The sequence below is a fragment of the Gekko japonicus genome, unplaced genomic scaffold (genome assembly GCF_001447785.1).
Source record: "Gekko japonicus isolate JY-2015 unplaced genomic scaffold, Gekko_japonicus_V1.1 scaffold313, whole genome shotgun sequence".
Lineage (NCBI taxonomy): Eukaryota > Metazoa > Chordata > Lepidosauria > Squamata > Gekkonidae > Gekko > Gekko japonicus.
The window spans coordinates 270643-295278 of record NW_015174283.1 but is presented as its reverse complement, the minus strand read 5'-3'; the positions used below and the strand labels follow the sequence as shown (position 1 = coordinate 295278).

The 24636-nt window shown below is 48.5% G+C and overlaps 2 protein-coding genes across 2 annotated transcripts; one reads left to right on the top strand and one right to left on the bottom strand.

Annotated features, from left to right (window-relative positions):
• Positions 1-2170: 2170 nt before the first annotated feature.
• FOSL1 (FOS like antigen 1) lies at positions 2171-16586 on the top strand. Its single transcript, XM_015423925.1, has 4 exons — positions 2171-2319; positions 12484-12735; positions 14758-14865; positions 16060-16586. The coding sequence occupies exons 1-4, from the start codon at positions 2221-2223 to the stop codon at positions 16546-16548; spliced, it is 948 nt and encodes a 315-aa protein (XP_015279411.1). The 5' UTR covers positions 2171-2220; the 3' UTR covers positions 16549-16586.
• A 6931-nt stretch (positions 16587-23517) lies between these two features.
• Positions 23518-24427, bottom strand: CCDC85B (coiled-coil domain containing 85B). Its single transcript, XM_015423932.1, has one exon. It carries the CDS (start codon positions 24232-24234, stop codon positions 23581-23583), a length of 654 nt encoding a protein of 217 aa, XP_015279418.1. The 5' UTR covers positions 24235-24427; the 3' UTR covers positions 23518-23580.
• Between the last annotated feature and the right edge of the window lie 209 nt (positions 24428-24636).

Here is a 24636-nt window from a genome sequence, read left to right as displayed (position 1 = left end):
CATGTCCATTTGCAGGACGCTGGAGCTGATTTCCATCTTGCTGCTGTTGACTTTCTCTGATTAGAGAACAGTCAGTTTCCTTTTGAATCACTTTCTGTTCCTGTTTCTTGGGGCCAAAGGACAAGAGAAAGAAAGTACTGAAACCTGACGGTCATCATCCTCTCTCTATTTCTCCATCAACACATTTGGAGGGTGACTAAAGAATATGACATTTGTCGCAGAGGCTAAGAGAGTGAGAAAAGAAGAAGGTTAGTTTTGCTTGGCATCTTGTCTCTCCTGTGAGCTCCGTAGGTGGTCTCAGACACACCCCTTGCCCTACACTTTAGCCCCCCCACCTGCAATATGGGGAACATCATACTGCTGACCTACCTTGTAAGACTGTTGTAAGGTTTACTGAGAACATAGGTGAAATGCTTTGAATCCTCTAAAGCTGTGTACTAAAATTGTTACTGGTTATGGATTAAAGCAATAATTAATTTTTCCTGTCATTTTTTCATGGCTTACTGCCAGTGTTCCCTCTAAGCTGAGTTAGTGTGAGCTAGCTCACAGTTTTTTAGCCTCCAGCTCACATATTTTTGTCTTAGCTCAGGAAGGATGGCTCCAGAGCAAACAAATTTATGCTCCTCACAGCTTTAATGCCAGTAGCTCACAAAGTAGAATTTTTGCTCCCAAGACTCCGCAGTTTAGAGGGAGCATTGCTTACTTCTGTCGTTGGGTCATCACTTTCAGATTATTCACGCTCCGCATTCAGGTTAGACTTCTTCCTAGAGATGGAGAAGGTACCCAGATTTCCAGGGCCCCCCCCATTAGTGGCAGACACCGTCTTCCCCCCCAAGAAGATAAGAACTTTGACTGTGGATTCTAGCAGCTCCCAACCCAATGAACCCCACACACCCCAGAAAGGTACAGGGTTGCCAACTTTATGTACCACTCTCTTGTGCTTTTAACAATAGTCTCAGACACAGACTTAGCACATGAAGGTTTTTCACACCACTTGTCACTGTGAGGAAAAGCTTCACCTGTTGAGCTGTTGTCAGAGCTGAGCTAAAAGAAAGCAAGTGGCAACCCAACCAAAGAACTTGGGGCTCCAGTTACAATAACTAGAACTTTTCATTTGGTGATCCCAAAGGTCTTGGTTCATAGCTTTTTCCTAGGCTTTTTGACCACCCCCCCCCCCAACCTTCAAGAGATGGGGAAGGGATCCAGGAGTCCGGATTCTCCTTTCTAGTGCTTAAAAGACCTCAGGAATCTCGGGCAGGTGTTCTCTACAGCTCTCATCCCGTTGCCGCTTTGGGGAGTGACCCCCCCCCCCAAATGGCGTCGGGCCAGGAGCGTGGCTCTATCTAGGTTTACAATTTGGACCAGTTCCCACTGGGGAACAGCCGGGGATTTCCCTGCTGCCCACGAGGGTGTGAGTCACCCCGTGAAGAATGTGGGACACCATCTGGACCGGCCTGAACCGGTAGAATGAGCACGTGCTCGGAAAGCCGCGGCGGCGGGGAGGAGATTCTATCGGTTTCCCCCTAATGCTTTTCCCCTCTGTCATCACCGGCTGTTTCTCTCCCTCCCGGCACCGGTATTTCAAGGTTACGATCCAGTTCCCTACAAGCGCTCCCGAGCATGTGCAGAGTGCCTCGTCCTCGACGTGGCGTAAACCCAACAAGCCCCGCCCCGGAGAAAGGTCTTCGGGGAAGCAGATATTCCAGGGGGAAAAGGTCCCTCTGCTCGATCGGCGTCATATTTCCAGCCGCTTTCGGGGTGGAAATCTGGGTTTCTATCACGCAGGTGAAACCCTAATCAAACGAGGAATCCTTTTCTCGGCGGGCCGAACAGGAATCAATCATGCCATTTTAGGGCATCTACGTCATAGTCCCGTGACTCATGCAGGGAATGAACCAAGCGCGGCTTTACTGAGGACAGCGGTTTCTTCGCTTGCTCCGTCCTGTCTGATGAAAAGCTCCGTCGGTGCTTCTGTATCTGTGTGGTTGGGGGTGTTATATACTTTACAGGCCAGCTCATGCGCTGGAGTCTTGGGGGCGGGATTTCCCATTCAAAGCAGCTCGCTGAGTGGAAGCGTGGAAATCGCTTCTCCCCCCCCCCTTCCCCGAAGCAAAAGTACTAGGAACATGCTTGGGAGTTCCCATTCATAAAATCTAGGCGCGCTGAAAGCGCTGCTCCAGACGGCGGAGAGTCAGTTGACTGGGCTGAGCCCGGGCAGAGATGTTCAAGGAGTACGGAGTGGGAAGGCCACCCGCTCCCGGAGCTCCTCGGCCGCGCTTACAGAGCCCCGCACCCACCTTGCGCCCAGCCTCGCAACAGGTAAATAGGGGTGGGTGGGGGGTCGTTCCGTTCTCTTTCCTAAAATAAGAGGGACCGAAGATCTAAGGCTGCTTAGAAGCTCAACCCGCCCCGCCTGTCGCTTTTACCTCAGGCGCCCTCTGTACATGCTCAGACGCACTTTCGTCTGCTTCCCAGCGTTTCTTTTCTCTTTACACACGCCCCCCCCCCTCATGTGTCCTCCCGAGATGCTCGCTGTGGTGCTGAATCTACGTCTTGGGGTGAGCTGTCGCCCCGACCCAGCTCTGCTACTTTTATTTTTGAGGGAAGGATGGTAATGGAATAAATTAATATTTCCAGAGTTAGGTATCTAGGTTGGTGTGTTGTTTTTTTACATCTGGGAGGAAATGGTTAACTTTTAAACAGGTGCTGGGGTTTACGGGAAACCCCGTTATTTCTTCCAAGAGCCCTTCTCTCTACTCGGAGGGGGGATGAATCAGCAGGGTAGGAAATGTGTAATCTATTTACAACTGAATTTTAAAAGAGATTGTTGTTGAATGCCATTTGGATTTCTGTAAAACTCTATGACTCTTCATGTCTGTGACATACACTGACCTATCTAAATATGCCAGTCTGTCCCTGTTCTGTCTTTTCTACGCTTGTCCTTTTACATCATTATCTCTCAGTTATGAAAGACTTTTTATTACAGCACAGCAGCATTTTAAAATAATATTCTGTACATGCTCAGAGACACAGTCATCCCTTGCTGTATGCCCTGATTTTGGGAAGAGGTTTCCACATGTCAGACTAAATGGAGGCAGGGTACGCACAGTGACAAAAACTATGCTACAGACTTTGGTGGGGGGCCTATAGTGCACATTGTAGGTAAAAACCGTTTCCTTGGGAAGCGGGCTATTAGAGTAATACCAATGCTGGCCAGAAGGAGGCGATAGTATTCCAGGTCTGCCTTGTGTAGGAGCAGATCAGTAAATGTAGGGGGCTAGGAGCCCTTGTGCCGTAGGACAGCTGGACCCTCTGGACCGTGAGTGCTGGGAAGGGAGCAGAGTCTAGTGGTTAGAAGGAATGTGTGTTCTTTGGAAGTGGAGCAATGGGGGAGGCAGCAAGAGAGCTCACATAAGTTTACTCCTAATTATAAACTCACTTGATTGTGTAACTTTATGCATCGCCTAGCACACTTGTGGCAGAACAGAGATTTAAAGAGAGTTTCAGTTAACTTTGGGGTGTTTTCAAATATGTGTAAAAAAAAAAGCAAGATGCTCAGGGTACAATGAGAAGGGAGCTAGTGGCAGGAGACTCTGGGCAGCAGGCCTCTGGAGCCCCACCCCTATTTTTTTGAATAAGGGGGAGGGGGCTTGAGGACCCTCAAGAGCTGCCCTTTTACTTCTCCAGGGAAGTGGTGTCTAGCTGTTAGATCTGGGTGGCGAAAACCAGCGTTTATGTACGCAAGATGGAATTTGAAGTGTTCTTGGTCAGTGTAAAGAATGTATGAGATGTTTGACCCAACTTGTGGGGGATATTACATCAGCCAGAACAGCCTGCCGCCCTCCCTCTCTTTTTCATACCTCTGGAATGATGTTGGGGGGCATTCAAAGGTTTTGGGGCAAATGGGGAGCATTTGGTCCCCCCCCCCCCCCATCCTCGCTTTCCATAGCTTCTGGCAGCCAGAGGAAGAGCGCTGCCTAATGCTGATCACCCCAATCGGAGGATAACATCCCAGATGACTGCCACTGGCCCTTAAAGAGGGGCACACCGCAAACAGGAATCAAAGGGAGCCTGATGAAGTTGGCTGGTGGCCAGCAGGTATGTCCGAATGTATGTCTGAGATCTTAAGTGTACCTGTAGAAATAAAATGGTCTTGCCTGGGGTGCTGCTTTCATGTTGTGATTTTTAAAACGTGCGACTTGGAGAGCGGTTTGATAATGTCATGTACCTGGTGGTGGGCGGGAGTGGGTTAAAGGGGAAGAGCCACTGTTCTAACCACTATACAATGTGGTTGTTTGGTTCTGAGGATCTTCCTCCTCTTAAAAGCCATATAGGATATTGAAGGCTTGGGGATATCACAGGCATAGGAAGGTGGGTTTTTTCTCTTCTCCCTCAGAAGAATTACAAAGCAGAAAAGCTCTGCTGGATTACAGCAAGGGTGCCTGTAGCCCAGCGCCTTGTTCTCACTGGTGGTCAGCCAGGTGCTTCTGGGAAGCCCCTGTGTATTGTTCGCCCCCTCATGGGCTGTCTCTGGCCATGGAGGTTCCATTTTGCTGTCATGGATAATAGCTGTCCTCCATGAATGCTGCCCAATCTCCTTTTAAAGAGGTCTAAACCAGTGGCTATCTCACCTTGTGGCAGTGAGTTCCATAAGTTACCTTTGCATCCAGAAATAAACTGGGTTGCTACAAAAGACCATATGTTAGTTGGGGGAGAGGGCCCATTTGGCCTTTGCCTTCTGTCTCAACTGGGGCAGGGGGGATTGTTCCAAACAGAGCCAGTTTGGTGTAGTGGTTAAGTGCCCGGACTCTAATCTGGGAGAACTGGTTTTGATTCCCCACTCGTCCACTTGCACCTGGCTGGATGGCCTTGGGCAAGCTGTAGTTCTGATAAGAGCTGTTCTTGAAAAAGAGCAGTATCTGTCAGGAGCTCTCTGAGCCCCGCCTACCTCACAGGGTGTCTGTTGTGGGGAGGGGAGGGGAGGGGAAGGGAAAGGAGTTTGTAAGCCGTTCTGAGACACCTTTGGGTAGTGAAGGGTGGGGTATAAATCCAATCTCCTCCTCCTCCTTCCTCTTCTTCCTCCTCTTCTTCCTCTTCTTCCTCCTCTTCTAAAAGAAATGAAACTGGCTCCTATGCTCTTTTTGTTCTCCCTCTCATCTGTCCCCCCCCCATCAATTTTATCTGGGTGACTGGGACTTTTTAAAATGCTCTTCTGCATGTTTCCATTTTCTGCACCTTTTCAATTGCAAAAAATTTTTCCCCAAGAAACATCCCCCCCATTCATTTTTTCAAGAGACATTAAGAGAACTCTGTGGTCACATACTGTCCATTGAACTCCCCTAACCTGTCAGGTCTCTGCGCTAAGGGGGGTGGGGTGGGAGATTTCCCTGTTGGGTGACTCCCCCCTCCTTACACCTGGGTCATCTGTCCGTGGCAGGATGGGAGGGGCTATGACTTTTATGCTGTGTCATCTTCTGCTGTGTCATAACAAGGTGACTCATCAGAACAGTCGTCAGTCCAAGGAGAGTCACACTCTCCGCAGACAGGGAGGGTGCGGTGCCCCTCCTCTTTCCCTTGGATCCAGTTCCAATGCCAGCTCAGATTTCTCATCATCTGCCTTCCTGTGACACAACCCTGGGAACCCAGCCTTTCCCTGCAGGGCTGTTGTGAGGATGAATGAGATGCAGATGAAGTGTTTTGAATACCTAATGATGATAAGGGCTTGGTATTTAAAAGGCGGATCTCAAATATTCAAAGTATTTCCTGTGTCCTGCCTTGGCCATCCTTACAACAACCCTGTAAGGGAGGCTTCCATATTGTTGTGGGGAGGGCATATTGACCCTGATAGCGAGTGGGAATCCATCCATTTAGTAGAGATTAGAGTTAAACCTGAGTTTTATCTCCTCAACCACCAGATTATACTCTCTGTACTGGAAACCTGCTTTATAAACAGGCATTAAACGTTTTGCTTCCCCTGCAAACCTCAGACGATCCTTAAGAACAGCGGAGCTACCTCTCCTGGATCAGGTCTACCTACTCTGATTGGGCACTGCTGGAAGTGGAATGCTGGAAATCCACCAGCAAGGGGCGGGGCGGGGGGGGCAGCCTTCTCCTGTGATCGCCCCAAGCAAGGCAGAGGGGGTTCCAGATGGCTTCATGGCTTATGGTGATAAAAGTGCCTCAAGTCACACTTTTGGCGACCCCTCGTGGGGTTTTCAAGGCAAGAGGTGTTCAGAGGTGGTTTGCCATGGCCTGCCTCTGCCTAGTAACCCTGGACTTCTTTGGTGGTCTCCCATCCAAGGACTAACCAGGGCCGACTTTGCTTCGCTTCTGAGATCTGACGAGATTGGTGTCTCAACTAAAAGCCAAATCACCACCTCTTGGGGGCAAGGAATCCTGTTGGTGGAGTATACGTAAATTGTATGAAATCATACTTTTTTAAAAAAAATAGTCCTGACTTTACTACCGATGAAGATTCTTGCCATCTACTTACTTTCCCCATGTTGTTCATAATTTAACGTTGATCTCTGTCACCCACTAAACCTGGAGCCCAGCCCCACCAAAAAAAAACCCCAAACTTTCTTGGGGAATCTGGTGTAGCCTGCAAGGGAACTTACTTGGGTTGCCTTTTTGGCGGGTGGCAATTATGACTACTCCCCCCCTACTGATTTTAGTGGGTATGTTGTGAATTAATTAACTGTTCATAACCTTGGTTTTATGGATTTATAATGTTGGACTGTATCTTATTTTATACAATTTTTACGTTTTATTGTGTTCTTCTCTGTCTGTGGTTTGTAATGGCCTATGGCTAAATACAATAAAATCTTCTCTCTCTCAGACTACTCCCCCCCCCCCAGGTTAACCGCTAGATTCCACTTGCTCTAATCGCTTCTAATGTCCTGGCCCCACTGGTGGACCTCCTGATGGCACCTGGTATTTTTGGCCACTGTGTGACAGAGTGTTGGACTAGATGGGCCTTTGGCCTGATCCAACATTGGTGTCTCTTATGTTCTTATGTTATGTTCTCTGGATTGCCTCCCCCACCCTGGCAAGAGAACCCAGGAGTTTGAGCTGCCAGCCTGCATCAGGCTATAGTGGATGGTGCAAGGGGCTGGTATGGGGGCGGGGGTGTATTTGGAACTGTCTCAGTCCTACCTGGCCGGGAGCATCTGTTAATCTCTCCCAGGCAGCAGGTCAGTTCTGTGCTTGTTTGAATGCCTCGCCCAGCGGGTAGGTTAAAGTGACGCAAGCGCCCACACAGCTGGCCAGGGTGTGACTCTTTCAAGGTGTGCCAGGAAGCTTGGGGGTAAGGCAGAGGCTACCTGAGAATTAGGTCAAGGAGTGCAAAGAGGGCATGGGGTGTGTAACGCAGCCAGAAGGCTGCTTTTCGTCTCTCTTGTGAATCTTAACTTCAATTGTGGGTTGTGCCAAGAGGAAAGGTGGGGTATAAAAGAATAAACAAATTATCCAATATGCTGAGTTCAATCCCCGAACTCCGCCCCGGAACTGACCATATTTCTGAGCGTGTCAAGAGTGTTCTTTCCAACCACAGGCAGGCTTGATCCAAGACATATTAGTGCTCAGGATGGAAAATCTAAATGGCTCCTTCCTCTTTCTACAATCAATGCAGGTTCCAATCCCCAAAGCTCTCATTCACAAGCCTTTTTGAAATGGCTGATGGCTAAGTGGAACCTCCATGCACAGAAACAGTGTACCACAAATACAGTTGTTGGGGTGGGCAGCTACAGGAAATGGCTTGTGCCTCCTTGCCCTGATGGTGGGCTTCCCAGGGGCATCTGACTGGCCACTCTGGATACAGGATGTAGGACTGGGTGGACCGATGGTTTGATCCAACAGCTCTTTGGATGTTTATTTATTTATTTATTTATTATTAATTCAACTTAAATGAATGGGAGGGGCATAAAAGATTTCCCACACTGTTGCACAGCTCTAGTTCATTTGAATGTCACTTGGTCGGGGGAATTCCCTGGGCAATTTGAAGGGTGGAGCATGCCGAAGGTTGCAGGTTCAGTCCTTGGCATCTCCAGCTACTTCCATGACTTTCCCTTCTATTTGCCAAGGAGTGATGGGGCCGGATGCCATGATCTTAGTTTTTTTGATGTTGAGCTTCAAGCCCACTTTTGCGCTCTCCTCTTTCACTCTAAGCAAGAGGCTCTTTAGGTCCTCTTCACTTTCTGCCATTAGAGTAGTATCTTCTGCATATCTGAATGAAGCAGATGTTTTTCTGGTACTCTCTTGCTTTCTCCATAATCCAGCTAATGTTGGCAATTTGATCTCTAGTTCCTCTACCTCTTCGAAACCCAGCTTGTACTTCTGGCAGTTCTCTATCCACGTACTGTTGAAGCCTAGCTTGTAGGATCTTGAGCATGACCTTGCTAGCGTGTGATATGAGTGCAATTGTGCGATAGTTTGAACATTCCTTGGCATTGCCCTTCTTTGGTATTGGAATGTATACTGACCTTTTCCAGTCCTGTGGCCACTGTTGTGTTTTCCAAATTTGCTGGCAAATTGAGTGCAGCACTTTAACAGCATCATCTTTAAAGACTTTGAATAGCTCAGCTGGGATACTGTCACCTCCACTAGATTTGTTGTTAGTAATGCTTTCTAAGGCCCATTTACTTGCACATTCCAGGATGTCTGGCTCAAGGTCAGTGATTATACCGTCGTGGTTGTTGAGGACATCAAGGTCTTTCTTGTATAGGTCTGTGTATTCTTGCCATCTTTTCCTAATCTCTTCTGCTTCTGTTAGGTCCCTACCGTTTTTGTCCTTTATCGTGGCCAGCTTTGCATGGAACGCTCCCTTGATTTCTCCAATTTTCTTGAAGAGATCTCTAGTCCTTCCCATTCTATTGTTTTCCTCTATTACTTTGCATTGTTCATTCAGGAAGAGCTCCTTATCTCTCCTTGCTGTTCTCTGGAAGTCTGCATTCAGTTGGGTAAATCTTTCCTTTTTGCCTTTGCCTTTCGCTTTCCTTCTTTCCTCTGCTAGCCCTTCTAGCTGTCTGCTAATTGAGATGATCTACCTGCATCTGGACAGGACTTTTCCTTCATACAAGGGAAAGTTCCCCATGTGCAGAAGATTAGCATGCTATTGGACAGTTCCAGCCTTAACCTTTTGTCTGACATGCCAGGTTTTTTACATACAAGGAACGGCCTTGTGTATTGTTGGGGAAACTAGGAGTGGAGAAACCTTCTCATGGACTCCCGTCCCCACTGTGATCACTGGGGAGGGAGAGAAACTGGCAGAGATCTGAGTTGCATCAAGAAAGAGAGACCGTTATTTGTTTAAAAGAAACAGACCTCTTATTTATTGAACCTCAAACCCAAAATGTAAAACCTTCCAAACATACAAGAATCTGGTATGCAGCATACAAAATTGACTCATAATTCTTAATTCAGTACTTATAATTCACTGTACAGTGGACACCCAGACAAATAAGGAATATATTCTGGCTACGGCATCAAGGCCCTTTGGCAGTAATGAGCAGCCCTGACCATTAGTAAACCAGAGGTATATATTTTTCTTGGACCCATAGCTGCTAACGTACCTACTGACGTACCTGTCATGTAGGTCTACCATGAATGTGACGCAGGCCAAACTAGAACTGATTCGAACTGACCCGATGAACCAACCCAAATCCCTCCACTTCTTTCTGTCTCTGAGATCAGGAAACTCTCGTAAAATCAAGGAAAGTCAGGTTCACTGCAACAGGAGGTGGCGGCAGCTACAAGCCACTGTTTCTATTTATTGATCTGTTTTTGATGGTTTTAATGTTGTTTTAAACCAAGAATTTTGTTATTACTCTGCTGTAAGCTGCCCTGAGCCCTACTTGTAGGGAAGGGTGGCCTAGCAAATCTAATTTAATAAGTAAATAAATAAATAAATAAAATAAGCATGATTGGCTTCAAGAGAGAATTGGATAAGCATATGGAGCAGAGGTCCATCTGTGGCTATTAGCCACAAGGTCTGGGGCTTGGTCTGGGGCAAGTAATGCACTGTATCCTTGGTGCTTGGGGGGCCACAGTGGGTGGGCTTCTGGAGTGCTGGCCCCACTGGGGGACCTCCTGATGGCACCTGGTATTTTTGGCCACTGTGTGACAGAGTGTTTGACTGGGTGGGCCATTGGCCTGATCCAACATTGGCTTCTGTTATGTTCTGATACCCTATCTATTTAAACTTTGATAGTGACACCACTAACTCTTGGAATGTATAAACACCCCCTAAGGCAAGAATCATGTACAGGGTTATCGGCAGGGGTCTTGTTGTAGAAAAAGAGCTGCCGGAGCTCATTAGCATAACTCATTAGCATAACTTATTTGCATATGCCACGCCCCCTGACATCACCGGAAGTGACAGAAGGCCACACCCCCTGACATCACCGGAAGTGTGTCAGAAGGCCCGGCTACTTACCCTCCTGCTTCATCCTCATTCCCAAACGGAATGAGGATCGAAGCAGAGGGCGGGGTAAAGAAGGGGGCGGGGCTTCACCACGTGACAGCCCCGCCCCCTAGAGGTTCTCTTCCGGAGCTCCGTACCTGAGAGCTCCCCCCCGACTAGAGCCCTGGTTATCGGTACCAGAAGGCAACAATCATGTACAGGGTTATCGGTACCAGAAGGCAACAGCACCAGCAGTGTCCTGAAGCCTCCTGGGAAATAGAACCAAAGATTCAAATATAGAGGCTATTTACTATAGACATTAAAGTATTATTTACTATAGAAATTAAAGTAGCAGGTAGTGTAGTGATTAAGAGTGTTGGACTAGGACCTAGAAGATCCAGGTTCAAATCCCCACTCATGCCATGGAAGCTCCACGTGACCTCGGGCCAGTCATACTCTCTCAGCCTAACCTACCTCACAGGGTTGTTGTGAGGATAAAATGGATGGCAGGAGAATGACTTTGGGCTGCCATTGGGGAGAAAGGCCAGGTATCAATGAATTAAATAAATAAATAAAAATGAATGAATGAATGAATGAAATGTGTCCCAACCTAGCTGAAGTGGTACAGCTCAGCCACAGGCCAACCACCTCAGTGGTGTCCATTTGTTTCTGCATTCCCTGATCCTGATGGCCAACGAAGCCGGCCATAGTTCCGTGCAGTGACCATGCCCATTGTGGGTTGGGGGCTACTGGTTGTGCTTAAACGTTGACTTCCTGCAACCATCAGAAAGTCAAATATTACTGGGGGAGGAGGGGGGTTGGGGAAAACTGAGAGCCGGTGTGCTGCAGTGAAGCCATTTAAAAGATCGCTTTGATTAAATGGGTCTGATGTAATAGGAAGATGCTCTGTGCTTCTCCGGCCACCCAGGCCTTGGCACTCCTGGCACAGAGCCTGCCAAAGCTGCCGCGTTATTCCCGTGAGCAATTCTGTAGAATCCTCCTGCCCCCAGTGTTTTTCCTTCTGTCTTCCTCAGAAAGTGTTGTGGGTTTATTTCCTTCATTAGCACCCCGCCTCTCTCCTCAATGGGGGCCCAAAGTAGTTCACAACATTCTTCTTTTTCTCCATTTTATCCTCAGAGGCCAGGCCTCTTCCTTTAAGGAAAAAATATGAAGGCTCAAAAGGCCAGGAAGGAGCTGAGAACATTCAGTAGGGGGCAGCCCTTTCCACTGCTACCCTGGTTAAGAGAACGTGTAAAGAGGTTCATATTGTCACATATGGTGGCGGTGTGAAAAAGTAGTAAAATTCTGGAAAACCATAAAACAACTAATCATAGAGATAGTGGGAATAGAACTCCCATTGGACCCAGAAATATACCTGTTAAATATGTTACCAGAAGGGATAAAATATAATGAGTCACGCTTGATATTATACATTCTTACTATATCCAGAATTCTGATAGCTAAACGTTGGAAATCAGATAAAATCTCAAGTAAAGAAGAATTAATTACAAAAATTATAGAGATAAAACAAATGGATAAAGTAAACATGATTTTGTCGGGAAAGGCTGAAAATATGTTTAAAAAACGATGGCAGAAAGTAGACAGTTGGTTTGAAAAAAAATGTCTAACTCCAAAATGTGTTGTAAATGATTATAATTTTGTAATTGTTTGATATGGAAAATAATTAAATAAATTTATTTTTTAAAAAAGAGAACGTGTAAAGAGTATCTTTTTCTTTTCTTTTGAGTTGTTTTCTTGTGTGTGTGTGTGTGTGTGCCTGGAAGTCACGGTTGACTCCTGTTAACCCCTAGTGGGGCTTGGACGTTTCACAGAGGTGACTTACTACTGTCTGTCTCTGTGTCCCAGCCCTGGTATTCCTTGGAGGTCGCCCTTCCAAGTACTTGCCAGGGCCGGCCCTGCTTAGCTTCCGAGATTTGACGAGATCGGTCTTGCCTGGGCTTATCCAGGTTTGGGCAAGAGTGCCTTGGAGGGCCTTGGCTTTCAGGCAGCCATAGTCGTGTGTGCGCCTATCTCTGCTCAGACATAAGAACGCTGTTGCTAACTCTCCACGTTTCTTCCTGCAGAAGTACCCATCCGATCTGGGGGCAGGACCCAGTAGCAGCGGTGGCTTGGTCCCGAGTCTCAACACTGTCACCACCAGCCACGATCTCCAGTGGATGGTCCAGCCCACACTTATGGGTGCCTCTCCAGGAATCCCCCCGTATCCACGGCCTTACCGCTGTTCACACAACTTTGCTGCTTTGGCTGGAATTCGACCCGGTGTGATCCGCACTACAGGTCCCATCTTGGGACCCCGGAGGCGGCATTCGGAGCATGTGAGTATTTGGGGAGAAGGATGGGGATTATTTCACTCCAGGGAGGGCTGTTGAAGAGCGTTTTAATTTTCTCTCTGTGCATGTGTGTAGCTTTTAAGTTTTTCGAAAGGTGCTACTTTTTTCTGCCCCCACCCTGTTGGCTGACTCTGTGCGATCTGCTTTGAATCCCAGTGAGAAAGGCGGACTATAAATAAATAAAAATGGGCTTTCTCTGAGCCAGGCCTCCAAATCCCTGGAGCGTGCAGAGCAATGAGGAGAGACTTTGAGCATGCACAGGGAGCCTTCGCTCTCCCATTGCAATTAAGAGTGATTTCTAAAGTGATTCAGTGGGCCAAAGGTTTGAATATAGCAGTTGGATATAGCCGTTGCCAACTTCCTTGCTGCTGGTAGGGCTTCTGTGACTCTCTCAGCCTTGAGACAGGCACAGATTCAGATGTTTCTCTTTCGGGTGGCATGATTTATTTATTTATTTGTTCATATTTATGGTAACAGTTGGAAAAGTGACTTTTGAACTGCAGGTTATTGTGCTGTTAGAGGTATGAGAGCTCTGCCAGGAGAACAAACAGAAACCAGAATAGGAGTCTGTTTGGCATTCCCCCCCACACACACACACGTTTTCTGTTGAGAGAGACCAAGGCTATTTTGTGTGTGGCAATGGCACCCTCTAGTGTCCATCAGCAGCATTGTTTGGTCCTCCAGTACCAGGCAGGTGGCCTCTTTGATAGACTAAATAAGGCTATTTTAGAACTATCCGCTCCAGTATTGCTATTACTCCTACACTTCTAAAGTGGAAAGTATTATGGCTGAAAGACCTCTTGGGGGAAATCCTAAGAATGTAAGGAGCCCTGCAGGATCTGACCATTAGCCCCAGCTGCATTAGCACTTGTTTTTACCTGGGACCAGGATGGTTCTCTCCAGAATGGAGGAAAGAGTCGTCCCTTATTTATTCCCTTGCAAATGATATTCTGTGGTATACTTCCTCTGGACGTGGAGGTTCCACATAGCTGTTGGTGAACCTGTCATCCATAAGTTTGAGCTTTAACAAAACACATCAGAGTTAGGCTTGGGTGGGTCGCTGTGTTTGTCTGCAGCAGAAGAGCAAGGGCTGAGTCCAGGAGCACCCAGGCTAGCCCAATCTCATCAGATCTTGGGAACTAAGCTGGCTAGCATTTGGATGGACGACTTCCAAGGAATACCAGGGGCATAACACAAAGGCAGGCAATGGCAAACCACCTCTGAAACGTCTCTTGCTTTAAAAACAAGTCTAGCTCGCCACCTAGTGGTGCATAATGCTAAAAGAGCTAGAACGTCTGGCTGCCAGGCAGTCTTAAGATCTCCTAGCTATACTACACACTAGGCCATATGATAATTATTCTTATAAATTATCCAGAGTATAAGCTTTTGAGAGTCGAATCTCCCGTTGTCATATATCTCACATATCTGAAGAATAGAGCTTTGACTCTCAAAAGCTTATACCCTGGCAATCTGAGCCTGCTGCGGTGTGGAAGGCAGGGTATAAATCAAACAAATAAATAAATCTTGTTGGTCTTTACGGTGCTCCTGGACTCGAATCATGCACGTCTAAGCCAGTGTCCTATAATGCAGTGACGCAGTGAGTTCCCCAGGCTAACTGTGCACTGTAAGATATACTTAGATCTGTACCTACTGAAGTCATACTTTCAGACCTTGAAGTTCTGGCCTAAAAGCTCTGCCATCCATTCCCAAAATGATATGGGTTGCTTGGTGAAAAGGATGCTGTTGATGTGCTTGTGCTTTGATATATCTTTGAACGTCAAGCTCTGGCCTTGTAAGAAAAGTCAAACTCTGACTCCCAGAAAACCTTCCCTGGTACCCTCTACACCTCAGTTCCCATCTCTGGCTCCTCCTTTGGGCCAGAAAGATTCCCATGAGTCCCAGCGGGAATGGCCTTGCAGCTCACAGTGGCAGAAGGGGGCAAAGAAAGGGTGCAGAGAATACTGTTGTGACCCATCTTGGCTGACTGATGCTGTTGTCTCTCTACAGCTGACACCAGAAGAGGAGGAGCGCCGCCGGATGCGGCGAGAGAGGAACAAGCTGGCAGCTGCCAAGTGCCGGAACCGCCGGAAAGAGCTGACGGACTCCTTGCAATCAGTAAGTGACCCCCCAGTACTTGGAGAGCAGCAGAGGGCACCGCTGGTGGCCATGACCAATGTTGCACAGGCAGAGCCTCAAAGAATGTTCAGGGCACCCTGGAGTTAACACAAGGAGGAAAGACTGGTCCCTGCCCCACAGAGCTTACAGGGTGCATGGTTTTGACAGAGAAGACTGGGCAGGAGCAGAGCCAAAGGCTTAATGGAAGAAAAGGAGGGGGGGGAATCTGTGACAATGACCTTCCACGTTCCTTCCATTTCTGCATTTGCAGTAGCAGTGGGAAGCCCGCATGGCGGTCTGTCCCGCATTTTCCTTGACTCGCTTCCCTCATGGCCTCCATGGATTTCTTTAAAAAAAATAAACCAACAATTGGTTGTCACTGCAGCATTACCAGTTGTGTGAAGGGCAGGAGATCCACTGGCAGGTTCACTGGATGGGTTGCTTTATTTTTATTATAGATGGTTTCCCCCCCAAAAAAATGACTTTCAGCCTATGAATGTCTTTTTTTTTTTTTTGGTAAACAAATTTTTATTTTCTTAGGAACATAACATATAAGATTAAATCATTCAGTCCATTGTTTACCTCATTCCCTTCCTCCCCTCCCTCCAGTGGCTTCCCGCAATGCTTCTCCCCCTTCTTACAAATTTCATTATATCATTAACACATCATTTGTTATCATCCAACCTCAAGATAACATCATTTGACTTAATATTGATCTAAACATATTAAGTTTTGTTTTACATCCCAGTTCTTTTCCAGATATATTTTAAAGTCATTCCATTCTTGAAAAAACACGTTGTCTTCTTGATTATTCAACTTCTTTGTAATTTTATCCATTTCTGCCATGAACAGAACTTTTTGTATCCAGTCTTCGATTTCTGGTACTTTCTCAGTCTTCCAAAATTGTGCATAAATCATCCTCGCTGTTGTAATAAGGTACCAGAATAAAGTCCTTTTAGTCGAGTTAACTTCTTCCATTTTTAGTCCCAAAAGCAGAATTTCAGGCGCTTTCTTGAAAGAGCACTTAAGTATTTTTTGCATTTCTTTGTGGACTTTTGTCCAAAAGAGCAGCCTATGAATGTCTTAATGGCCCCTAGACCCCAGGCTTCCAAGCTAAGCGTTGGTCGGTAGCCAGGGTCCCCGCTCTCCAGCCATTAATCCAGATGTTCAATTTTTGTATTCGTTTCTCCCAAGGAGACCGACCAACTGGAGTCAGAGCAGTCCACCCTGCGGAAGGAAATAGCGGAGCTGCAGAAGCAAAAGGAGCGCCTGGAGCTGGTCCTGGAGGCCCACCGCCCCATCTGCAAAGTCCCGGAGGAGTCCTCGGGGGACAACGAAGAGGGAAGAAGCCAGCCAGCTGCCTCTCCCCCCTTCCCGGTCAAGCCAGAGTCCCCACCGGGCCCTAGCATCCCCCGGCGAGCTGCACCGGTGCCCCCCTGCATCACTTTGCCCCCTGCAGGTATCCTGGAACCGGAGGCCCTGCACACTCCCACCCTGATTGCCACGCCTTCTCTCACCCCCTTCACCCCCAGCCTGGTCTTCACCTACCCGGTGCCGGGGGACCCTGATGCGCCTTCCAGTTCTGGCTTCTCTCAAGAGCCCTGTTCGTCTGCCCACCGACGCAGCAGCAGTGGGGACCACTCCTCTGACTCGCTCAATTCCCCCACCTTGCTGGCGCTCTGAGGGACTAGGCCGCCGCTCTCCCTCCGTGGGTTCTAGGCTGTGCCTCTCCTGCTCTGGATTGCTTTTGCTGTGTTCCAGCGTTCCTCTGGCTTGCCTACACCTTACTAGGGAGTCTTACTTTCCCGGCCAGTCCCAGGCCTTGGCTTCCGCATCCAGGTACTAGTCAAGTTGCCCATCCTCAGGATTGATCGGGCAACTGTTTACTTTGAAGAGGAAAAAAGCATTCCTTCCAGAGCAGTAGAACTCTGACCATAATTCATTCACTTTTTGATATATATTTTTCATTCCACGTTTTTTGCCTTCTGAAACCACCGTTACCCCCTTCGCATGTTCAAAGCAGATCCCATAAGACCACTCCTCTTCCCCCACCATTACCCCCACATCCGACTGCTATATTCACAGTTTCACAGCCAGAATTGCCTGCAGCCTCCTGGATGAGGTGGGGAATCTGTTATTTGTCAAGAACGTCTCCCAAGTATGGAGCTGGTTGAATGTAGAGAAATATTTTTTTATTGTAAACTTGTATCCACCTCCTCGCCATCTTATTTCTTGTGGAAATAATTATATGGCGAGTTATCTCCCAAGAGTACTTATGTGTCTCGTGTATCTTCCGCGGATCTGAAAGAGTGCAGCTGCCATTTTGAGCGGGCCGCATGCAGGTCTTTTGTCAACAAAGCTTACCACAGAAATGGGTTAATAAAAATAGCACACTGAAGACAGAAACTTTGTTCTCAAAAATCACGCTGTTGAGGTCTGAAACAGCTGCAGAAGAGCTGCTAAATTGTGTGTAGGAGGGGGAAAGGTTAGAAGGGGGATCCTCTGTGAATGTGTTAAACTCGTTGAATTGCTTTTGTGAGGGAGGATCACTCAGATTTAACACTAGCAACATGCATTTTATGGATCTTCGTGGGAAGGGGGGGAAAATGCAATTCATGCGAGAACCTGAATACTTTTTTTTTGGAGTATAGCTATATAAACAAACTCATGGGTTTCATTAAACAAAATGAGGTATCTAGTCCTTATGGACTAAAAGTGTGGGAGTGTGGGGAAAAGCTCCAAAAACAGAGCAGGGAGATTCTCTTGAAGATGGTCTAGAAGCTATAGTTGGTGCAGAATGCTGATTGGAGTGGGTTGTAGTGATCGTATCACTCTCGTCTTGTTCCATCTACACTGGCTCCCAGTTTGCTTCTGGGCTCAATTCTGACCTTTAAAGCCCTAAAGGGGTTGAGGCCAGCATACATTAAGGCGCTGCTTCTCCCATATGATCCTACCTGTCTACTCCAGTCATCTTTGGAGGCTTTAACTGAGGCTAAACGGGTGGTAACCCAAGAAAGGGTCTTCTCAGTTGTGGCACCAAAACTTTGGAACTCCCTCCCCATGGAGCTTCATCTGCCCCATCAGTATCTTCTGCCAGCGGGTGAAGACTTCTTTTGTTTTGTTTGGCATACCTCCAGTAACTGTTCTTGCCCTCCTCTCCAGTTTTGATATTATATTTGTGTGTTTATATGTTTTTACAGAATCATTTTATATACATACTTTATTTTAAATACCATAATATTGGAATGTTTCAATGTTTGCCACCTTGGGGGACCCTATTTGAGCAGGAAAGTGGCATAGAAATGTTTAAAATAAATAATAGTTGTGTAGCCCAACCTGCTTCTCTCTGTGCTTCAGTACATTAACTTACGTTTTAAATTTATTTGACTTCATTTATTCCCCACCTTCCTTCCCAATGGGGACCTCAAACCAGTTCAACATCATTCTCCATTTTATCCTCACAATAGCCCTGTGAGGTAGGTTAAGCTGAGAATGTGTGGCTGGCTCAGAGTCAGCCAGCAGTTTCCACGGCAGAGTGGGGATTTGAACCCGAGCCTCTCAGATCCTACGCCGACATTCTGAGGTGTGGCTCAGGGTATTTATGAGACAGAAGCAGAATATTTTTAATACTTGACCCTGAAATATGGAAGTGTCTTGAGCATGTACAGAACAACCCTTCCTTGCTACCAATAGAAATCAAGCTGGATAGACTGACTATCTCTTCCCAGTTTCATAACATCTTTCTCAGTATTCTTTCCCATGGGAATGACGAACTAGTTTGAGCTTGTCAGAGCGCCAAAGCTAAGCGGGGTTGGCCCTGGTTAGTCGCTGCTGTTGTTCAGCACTGTGTATAGTATAGCCAGGAGATCCTAAGATTGTCTGGCAGCCAGCAGTTCTAGCTGTTTTAGTGTTATGCACCACTAGGTGGCGAGCGAGACTTGTTTTTCTTAAGGCAAGAGACATTTCAGAGGTGGTTTGCCACTACCTGCCTCTGCGTCACAGCCCTGGTATTCTTTGGAGGTCGCCCATCCAAACACTAGCTTAGCTTCCGAGATCTGACGAGATTGGGTTAGCCTTGGCTATCCAGGTCAGGGGCCTGGTTAGTACTTGGATGGGAGACCACCACTGAAGTCCAGGGTTGCTACACAGAGGGACACAATCGCAAAGCACCTCTGCTCACCTCTTCCTTAGAAAACCCCACCAGGGCTCGCCGTCAGCTGTAACTTGGCAGCACTTAATTAATGACTGTAAAGCAGGAAAACTTTTGGCTGTGAGCCACGAGAATGGATTACGGTTGTTACTGAAGCTCCTCCCATATCTCAGCAGAGGAGAACACCAGAGATGACCCCCCCCCTCCTTTTAAGTCTGGGGAAAGCCAGCTTCGAGTAAGCCAGGGCAAGAGAGTGCATGTCCAGGTTTTGTTGATTTTGGCTGTGTGTTATCAGGGAACCAGGATCCGGACACCTGCTTCCTGGCCTGGAGCCCTTTTGTCTGCAGTTTGGCTGGGGCGGAAGAAGCCCGAGAGGCCTCCCCACGCTTGATTTTGCTGTACTTCTACATTCCGGTTCTCAGCTGGGCGCACTGGTAGGAGTGAAGAGGGGCCCGCCAGCCCAGTAGGAAACAGCACCTTTGTCACAGCAAATCAAGAAGAAGAAGAAGAGATTGGATTTATACCCCGCCCTTCACTACCCAAAGGTGTCTCAGAGCGGCTTATAAACTCCTTTCCTTTCCCCTCCCCACAACAGACACCCTGTGAGGTAGGCGGGGCTGAGAGAGCTCTTTCAAGGACTGCCCATTCAAGGACAGCTCTTATCAGAACTATGACTTGCCCAAGGTCATCCAGCCAGGTGCAAGTGGAGGAGTGGGGAATCAAACCTGGTTCTCCCAGATTAGAGTCCGCGCACTTAACCACTACACCAAACTGGCTCTACACCAAATCAACCAAGATCCACGTGACCACTAAGTTATCAGTAAGAGCTGCCCGTTAGGCCATACTTTCCTCCATGTCGTGTGTGCAGAATATTGTCAAAACAGTTCCAGGATCAACAAGCTACAGTCCAGCAGAAGTTTTCTGCTACTAGTTTTGCATACAACCTTTTGTAGGTGAACTGAGGGGCCTACGCCGAATTTGCAAGATTTCTTCCTTCTGTGGAACAGTTACCCCTGCCCCACCGCCCAGCAACTCCAAGCTCTCAATTTGGTGACGCATATTGCATATGAGTACACAAGTCTTTACAATGCAGCTCCTATGTATCTTTACCTTGGTGTAAAGCCTACGGAACTCAGCATGCTTAGTAATCCTGAATAGGGTTGGGCTGTGCAGTCAATTGGTTTTTAATCCATTAAATCTGCATACAGGCAAGACAAGAATTAGGGAGGTTGGGGGGGGCAGCTGTTAACGATGCATGGCGGGGTTGTGCAGGATGCATTCTGTTGATTTATTTTACAATTTATTTTTGGCAAATTGTATTAAATATATTGAAATGTTTTTTAAAATCCATTGCCTGGTTTTGATGGTAGGGGGAATTAATCTCAGATAATCAGCAAAAGTTCCACTCACGGAAATGAAATTGGAAGAATGGAGCAAATCCCCCGCCCACATTATTTTCTCCCTCATCCCGTACCCCCACCCCCAGCATGCCTGGCTGCCTCCTCCCAACCTCAGTATGTCAATATTAAGTTTAGCACTGGAGTAAAAAGAGTCTCAGCGTCCATTTCTTTCTTTGTCCCTCCCTGAGTACTTGCAAGAATACAAATTCTACAGCTGACATTGTCAACAAAATACGTACCCCCCCCCCCCGGGACATTTCTCAACATTTAGATGGATTAATCACAGGGAATTCTTCCCAAGACTGTTGTTCAAGTCAAAGCAAAACTCCTTTTAGGTTTTGGAACAAAGTGCCCCTGAGCATATACAGAATGCACAATCCCCACCGAACAACCTCTGCCAGCTCTCACCCTGGGTTTCAGTCCCTGCACCTCCCAGTTTGGAAATGAAGAATCACTGATTGCTAAAGAGTTAATCTCTGGATTGGAGCAACTGGAGGGTAAATAAGGAGCTTGCTGATAATTGCAGAGTTTAAGGCACCCACCCACTCCAGAAGCAAAACACTTTTCAGAGAAGACGAAAGTGATTCCCCCCCATGTAAAACATTTATCAGACTCCCAAGGAGATTTCTTGCACCCACACTTCTTGGGGATCATTTTGCCACACTTCCAGTTTTGGGGTAGCAGATACCATGAGAGTCACACACTGCATTCCCCAACCCACAAGACAACAGGATATTGCCTCCGCTCCACCCCAGGTTTGGCTGTATCCTGGAAGAGAGATCTTGGGAGTCCTTGAGGGGGAACAGGAAGCCGTTTCCCAGCCCTCAATTTCCTGCTATCCAAGGCTGTCTCTAGGAAACAATACAATGACTGATTCTCTGGACTTCCAAGCATGTTTCACTGACCACAAGAAGAGTTCAGTGCAGGCCAAAAACTTACTACTTTCACCAACAGCAGTCGATCTGATAAAAGGCATCCCTCCAACAGTTTGCATCCTCTGTGTGTGTGTGTGTGACTGACACAGTTAACCTCCCTAGGACATAAATCTTCATAGGCACACAAATTCAGTTCTGGCAAACATTCAGCCATACGCCCTGCAGTTGAAGTGGAGGGTTTTTTTTCCCCCTAGGGCTGCCATCTTTGAAAATCTCAGTCCAAATTGAATTGTTGGGCAGCTGCTGTCATCTGAGCAGCAGAGAGAAAGATGCCTAGTCTCCATATTGCAGAAAGGATGTTGCAGAGTTGGGGGGAAATGCAGAAGGGGGCAACCAGGTGTACAGAATTGTGCACGGGGCCGAGAGAGTAGATCAAGAGGACTTTTTCTCCCTCTCTGATAATAACAGATTGTGAGGGCACTCAAGGATGGGCAACAGATTCCAGGCAGACAACAGAAAACATCTCTTCACTCAATGAGTAATTAAACTGTGGGATTCACTGCCAGGGGACACAGTGAGGGCCAGGAGCACAGATGGGTTTAGGAGGGGCTTAGCCAGAGTCATGCAGAAAAGATCCATCAATGGCTACAAGCCATGGTGAGCAACAAACACCTGAAGCCCAGTACTAGGAGGTAACATAAGAGGGGGGAAGGCCTTGGGCTTTCTATGCCCTGTTTGTCCGCCTCCAGGGCAACTGGTTGGCTCCTGTGTGAAATGGGATGCTGGAATGGATGGACCACTGCTCTGTTCGTTTATGCCCCCCTTCCACTTATTTCCTAGGGGGGAGGAGTACAGGGCATTCTCTAAAACTGGAGACCATTCTTCTGGAGGTCCCTACCCCTACATAAGCTCCTTCAAGTATTGTGAGGGGGCAGTTGTTGCATCTAGGATTCTCCTCTCACAAGAGATTATTCAAACAAGTTTGGCTGCATCTTTTTAACAGGAGGGAATCTCTTGCCCTTTACAGTGACTTATCTGGATCTCTCACCCCATGCACCTTTAGTTCCTCGGCAAGGCTCCATCAGGGGTGGGGTCTTTCTGCATGTGGTATAAAAACCAGAGCTGGGGTAGGATAAAATACAACAGGGTAGAGGTCTGGAGGAAGCTCTCTATCTCTTGCTTCCTCCTCCAAATAGTTGAAAATCACCAGCCAAATTCAGTCCGGTCCCCCCCAGCATAAATCATACAACATTCAGAATTCCTCCTTTTCCTTTACTCGGTACTGCCACAGATATATAATTGCTTCCCAAGCAGCTGGAGTCATTGATGCTGCCTTCCCCACCTCTCTTCCCTCCCACAATCCAGTGCATTAAAAAAAAAAGAATCTCGTGGTACCTTAAAGGTCTGCAGGTTTATTACGGCAGAAACTTTTTGTTAGTCTTTAAGATGACCAAAGACACTTTTTTTTTTTAAAGTTTGGACCCTTAACAGAATAACATTGCTACCCCTCTGTAATTTGCATACGGGAAGTTCAGTCTTTTTGTGGTAGCGGGGAAAACTGCACTCCGCTTGGGATCCCTCATCACTGAGGTCAGCAGGGAGAAGTCCATGGCCCCGAGGGTTCCCAAAGTCTAACCATGGCAACTGCATTCACGGAGAAGATATGAAGACTTCTGTGAAATCTCAAAGGTTGCTACCTTAAACGATAGACATTCACTGCTGCAAAAATGCCTCTCTCCAATTCTGGGGGACATTCCCGAAATATCTGAACATGCAGGTTCCCATGTCCTAGAATGGCTGGGCTGAGATGTACCCTGGTCCAGAGCTGTGTGTCTGTACGCGTCTTGGGAATAGCTGAAAATCAGGAAGCACCTCCCATTTTGATCCACAGGGATGTCCAACAAGACGGTGACCGACAATGGGCCTTCGTCTGTTACCATAACAGAACTTTGCTTCCCGTCTTGCATTATGGCTTTACAAAAAGAGTTCAGTGTAACATCAAAAACTGGCCGCATTCAGCAGAGCACAAATATAGCAACGTTCATGTGCCCCTGTGTCTTTTTTAAAATCATGGTGAGAATACCACCACCTCCCTCCACCAAATCCTCGGGTTTCAGCTACTGGGACGGGGTGGGAAAGAAAGGCAGGCAAGCCGAGCGGCTTTCTCGAGGGGGCCTGCTGTGCGGCACAGCTTGCGTCCATTTCCCCCAGGCAAGGATGGGCCAGCCAGCGCCTCCCACTGGGAAAGCCCCGCCGCCGCGGCCCACGGGTGGGCTGGAAAGGCTGCCCCTTAGTCGTCGGGGGAGCAGGCGGGGTGCAGCTGGTCCGGGCTGCCGACGCTGCCGGTGCTGGAGCTGCCGTCGCCCAGGTCGCGGGGTCCGCAGGGCAGGCTGAGCTCCGAAGAGCCGCCGCCGGGGCTGGGGGTGGCGTCGGGCCGGACGGAGGCGCACTCCTCCTCGAGGGCCAGGCAGAGCTCCTTGAGCTCCAGGTTGTCCTTGGCCAGGCGCTCCTGCAGACCCTCCAGGCCGGCCAGCTTGCGCAGGCAGGCGGCCACCTCGTCGCGCAGCACCTGCGCCGCGTGGTGCCCGAAGAGCTGCCAGTGGCGCGCCAGCCGCTTGGCCTTGAGGCGGTCCTCGTCGAGGAAGCAGCACAGGTCGCGCAGCTCGCGGTTCTCGGCCTGCAGCCGCCCGTTGACGGCCTTCAGCTCGCGGATCTCGCGGAGGTGCTCCTGGAGCTGCCGATTGACGCCCTGGATCAGGCGGCCACGCTGCACCAGCGCCGCCAGCTTCTCGGCCTCCTCGTGGCGCAGGCGGCGCACCAGCTCCTCTTTGCTGCAGCCGCCCAGCTCGGCGTCGCTCAGCTCGGCCACGGGCGGTGCCGGTGGAGGGGCCTCCGGGCTCGCCGGGGCTCCGCCCGGCTGCGCGGCCTCGCGGGCCGGGAACATCGCTGGGGCGCACGGAGGGGGACTCCCCCACGGCGTGCGCTCACCTCCAGCCAGGGCGCGGCGGCGGCGGCATCTCAGTCTCGCCTCTCTCAGCTGCAGCAGCAGCAGCAGCAGGACATCCTGCCGGGCTTTCCCTTTCCTCCTCCCTCGGGATAACGGGACTGGCGGCGCCGCAGAGCGAAGCAAGCGCGCCGGCCGCTGCAAATGCACGGGTTAAACGGTAGGGGAGCAGGTGCATACTTGGAGAGGGCGCCTGCGCCGAAGGAGGGAGTGGGGGCGGCAGATAAAACGAGTGAGCCCCCCCTCCCCGTCCGCCCCGAAGAACGAGAGGGGTGGGAGACGGCTCTGCGTGCGCGGAGCGAGCGAATTTGTGCGCGGACGAGATGGGTGGGTGGAGGGAAA

Excerpts from the sequence above, each read along its gene's own strand:
- FOSL1 (XM_015423925.1), top strand. The coding sequence starts at position 2,221 with ATGTTCAAGGAGTACGGAGTGGGAAGGCCACCCGCTCCCGGAGCTCCT. Across the intron at positions 12,736-14,757 it reads GGAGGCGGCATTCGGAGCAT|CTGACACCAGAAGAGGAGGA; the intron begins GTGAGTATTTGG and ends GTCTCTCTACAG. Across the intron at positions 14,866-16,059 it reads TGACGGACTCCTTGCAATCA|GAGACCGACCAACTGGAGTC; the intron begins GTAAGTGACCCC and ends GTTTCTCCCAAG.
- CCDC85B (XM_015423932.1), bottom strand. The coding sequence starts at position 24,234 with ATGTTCCCGGCCCGCGAGGCCGCGCAGCCGGGCGGAGCCCCGGCGAGC.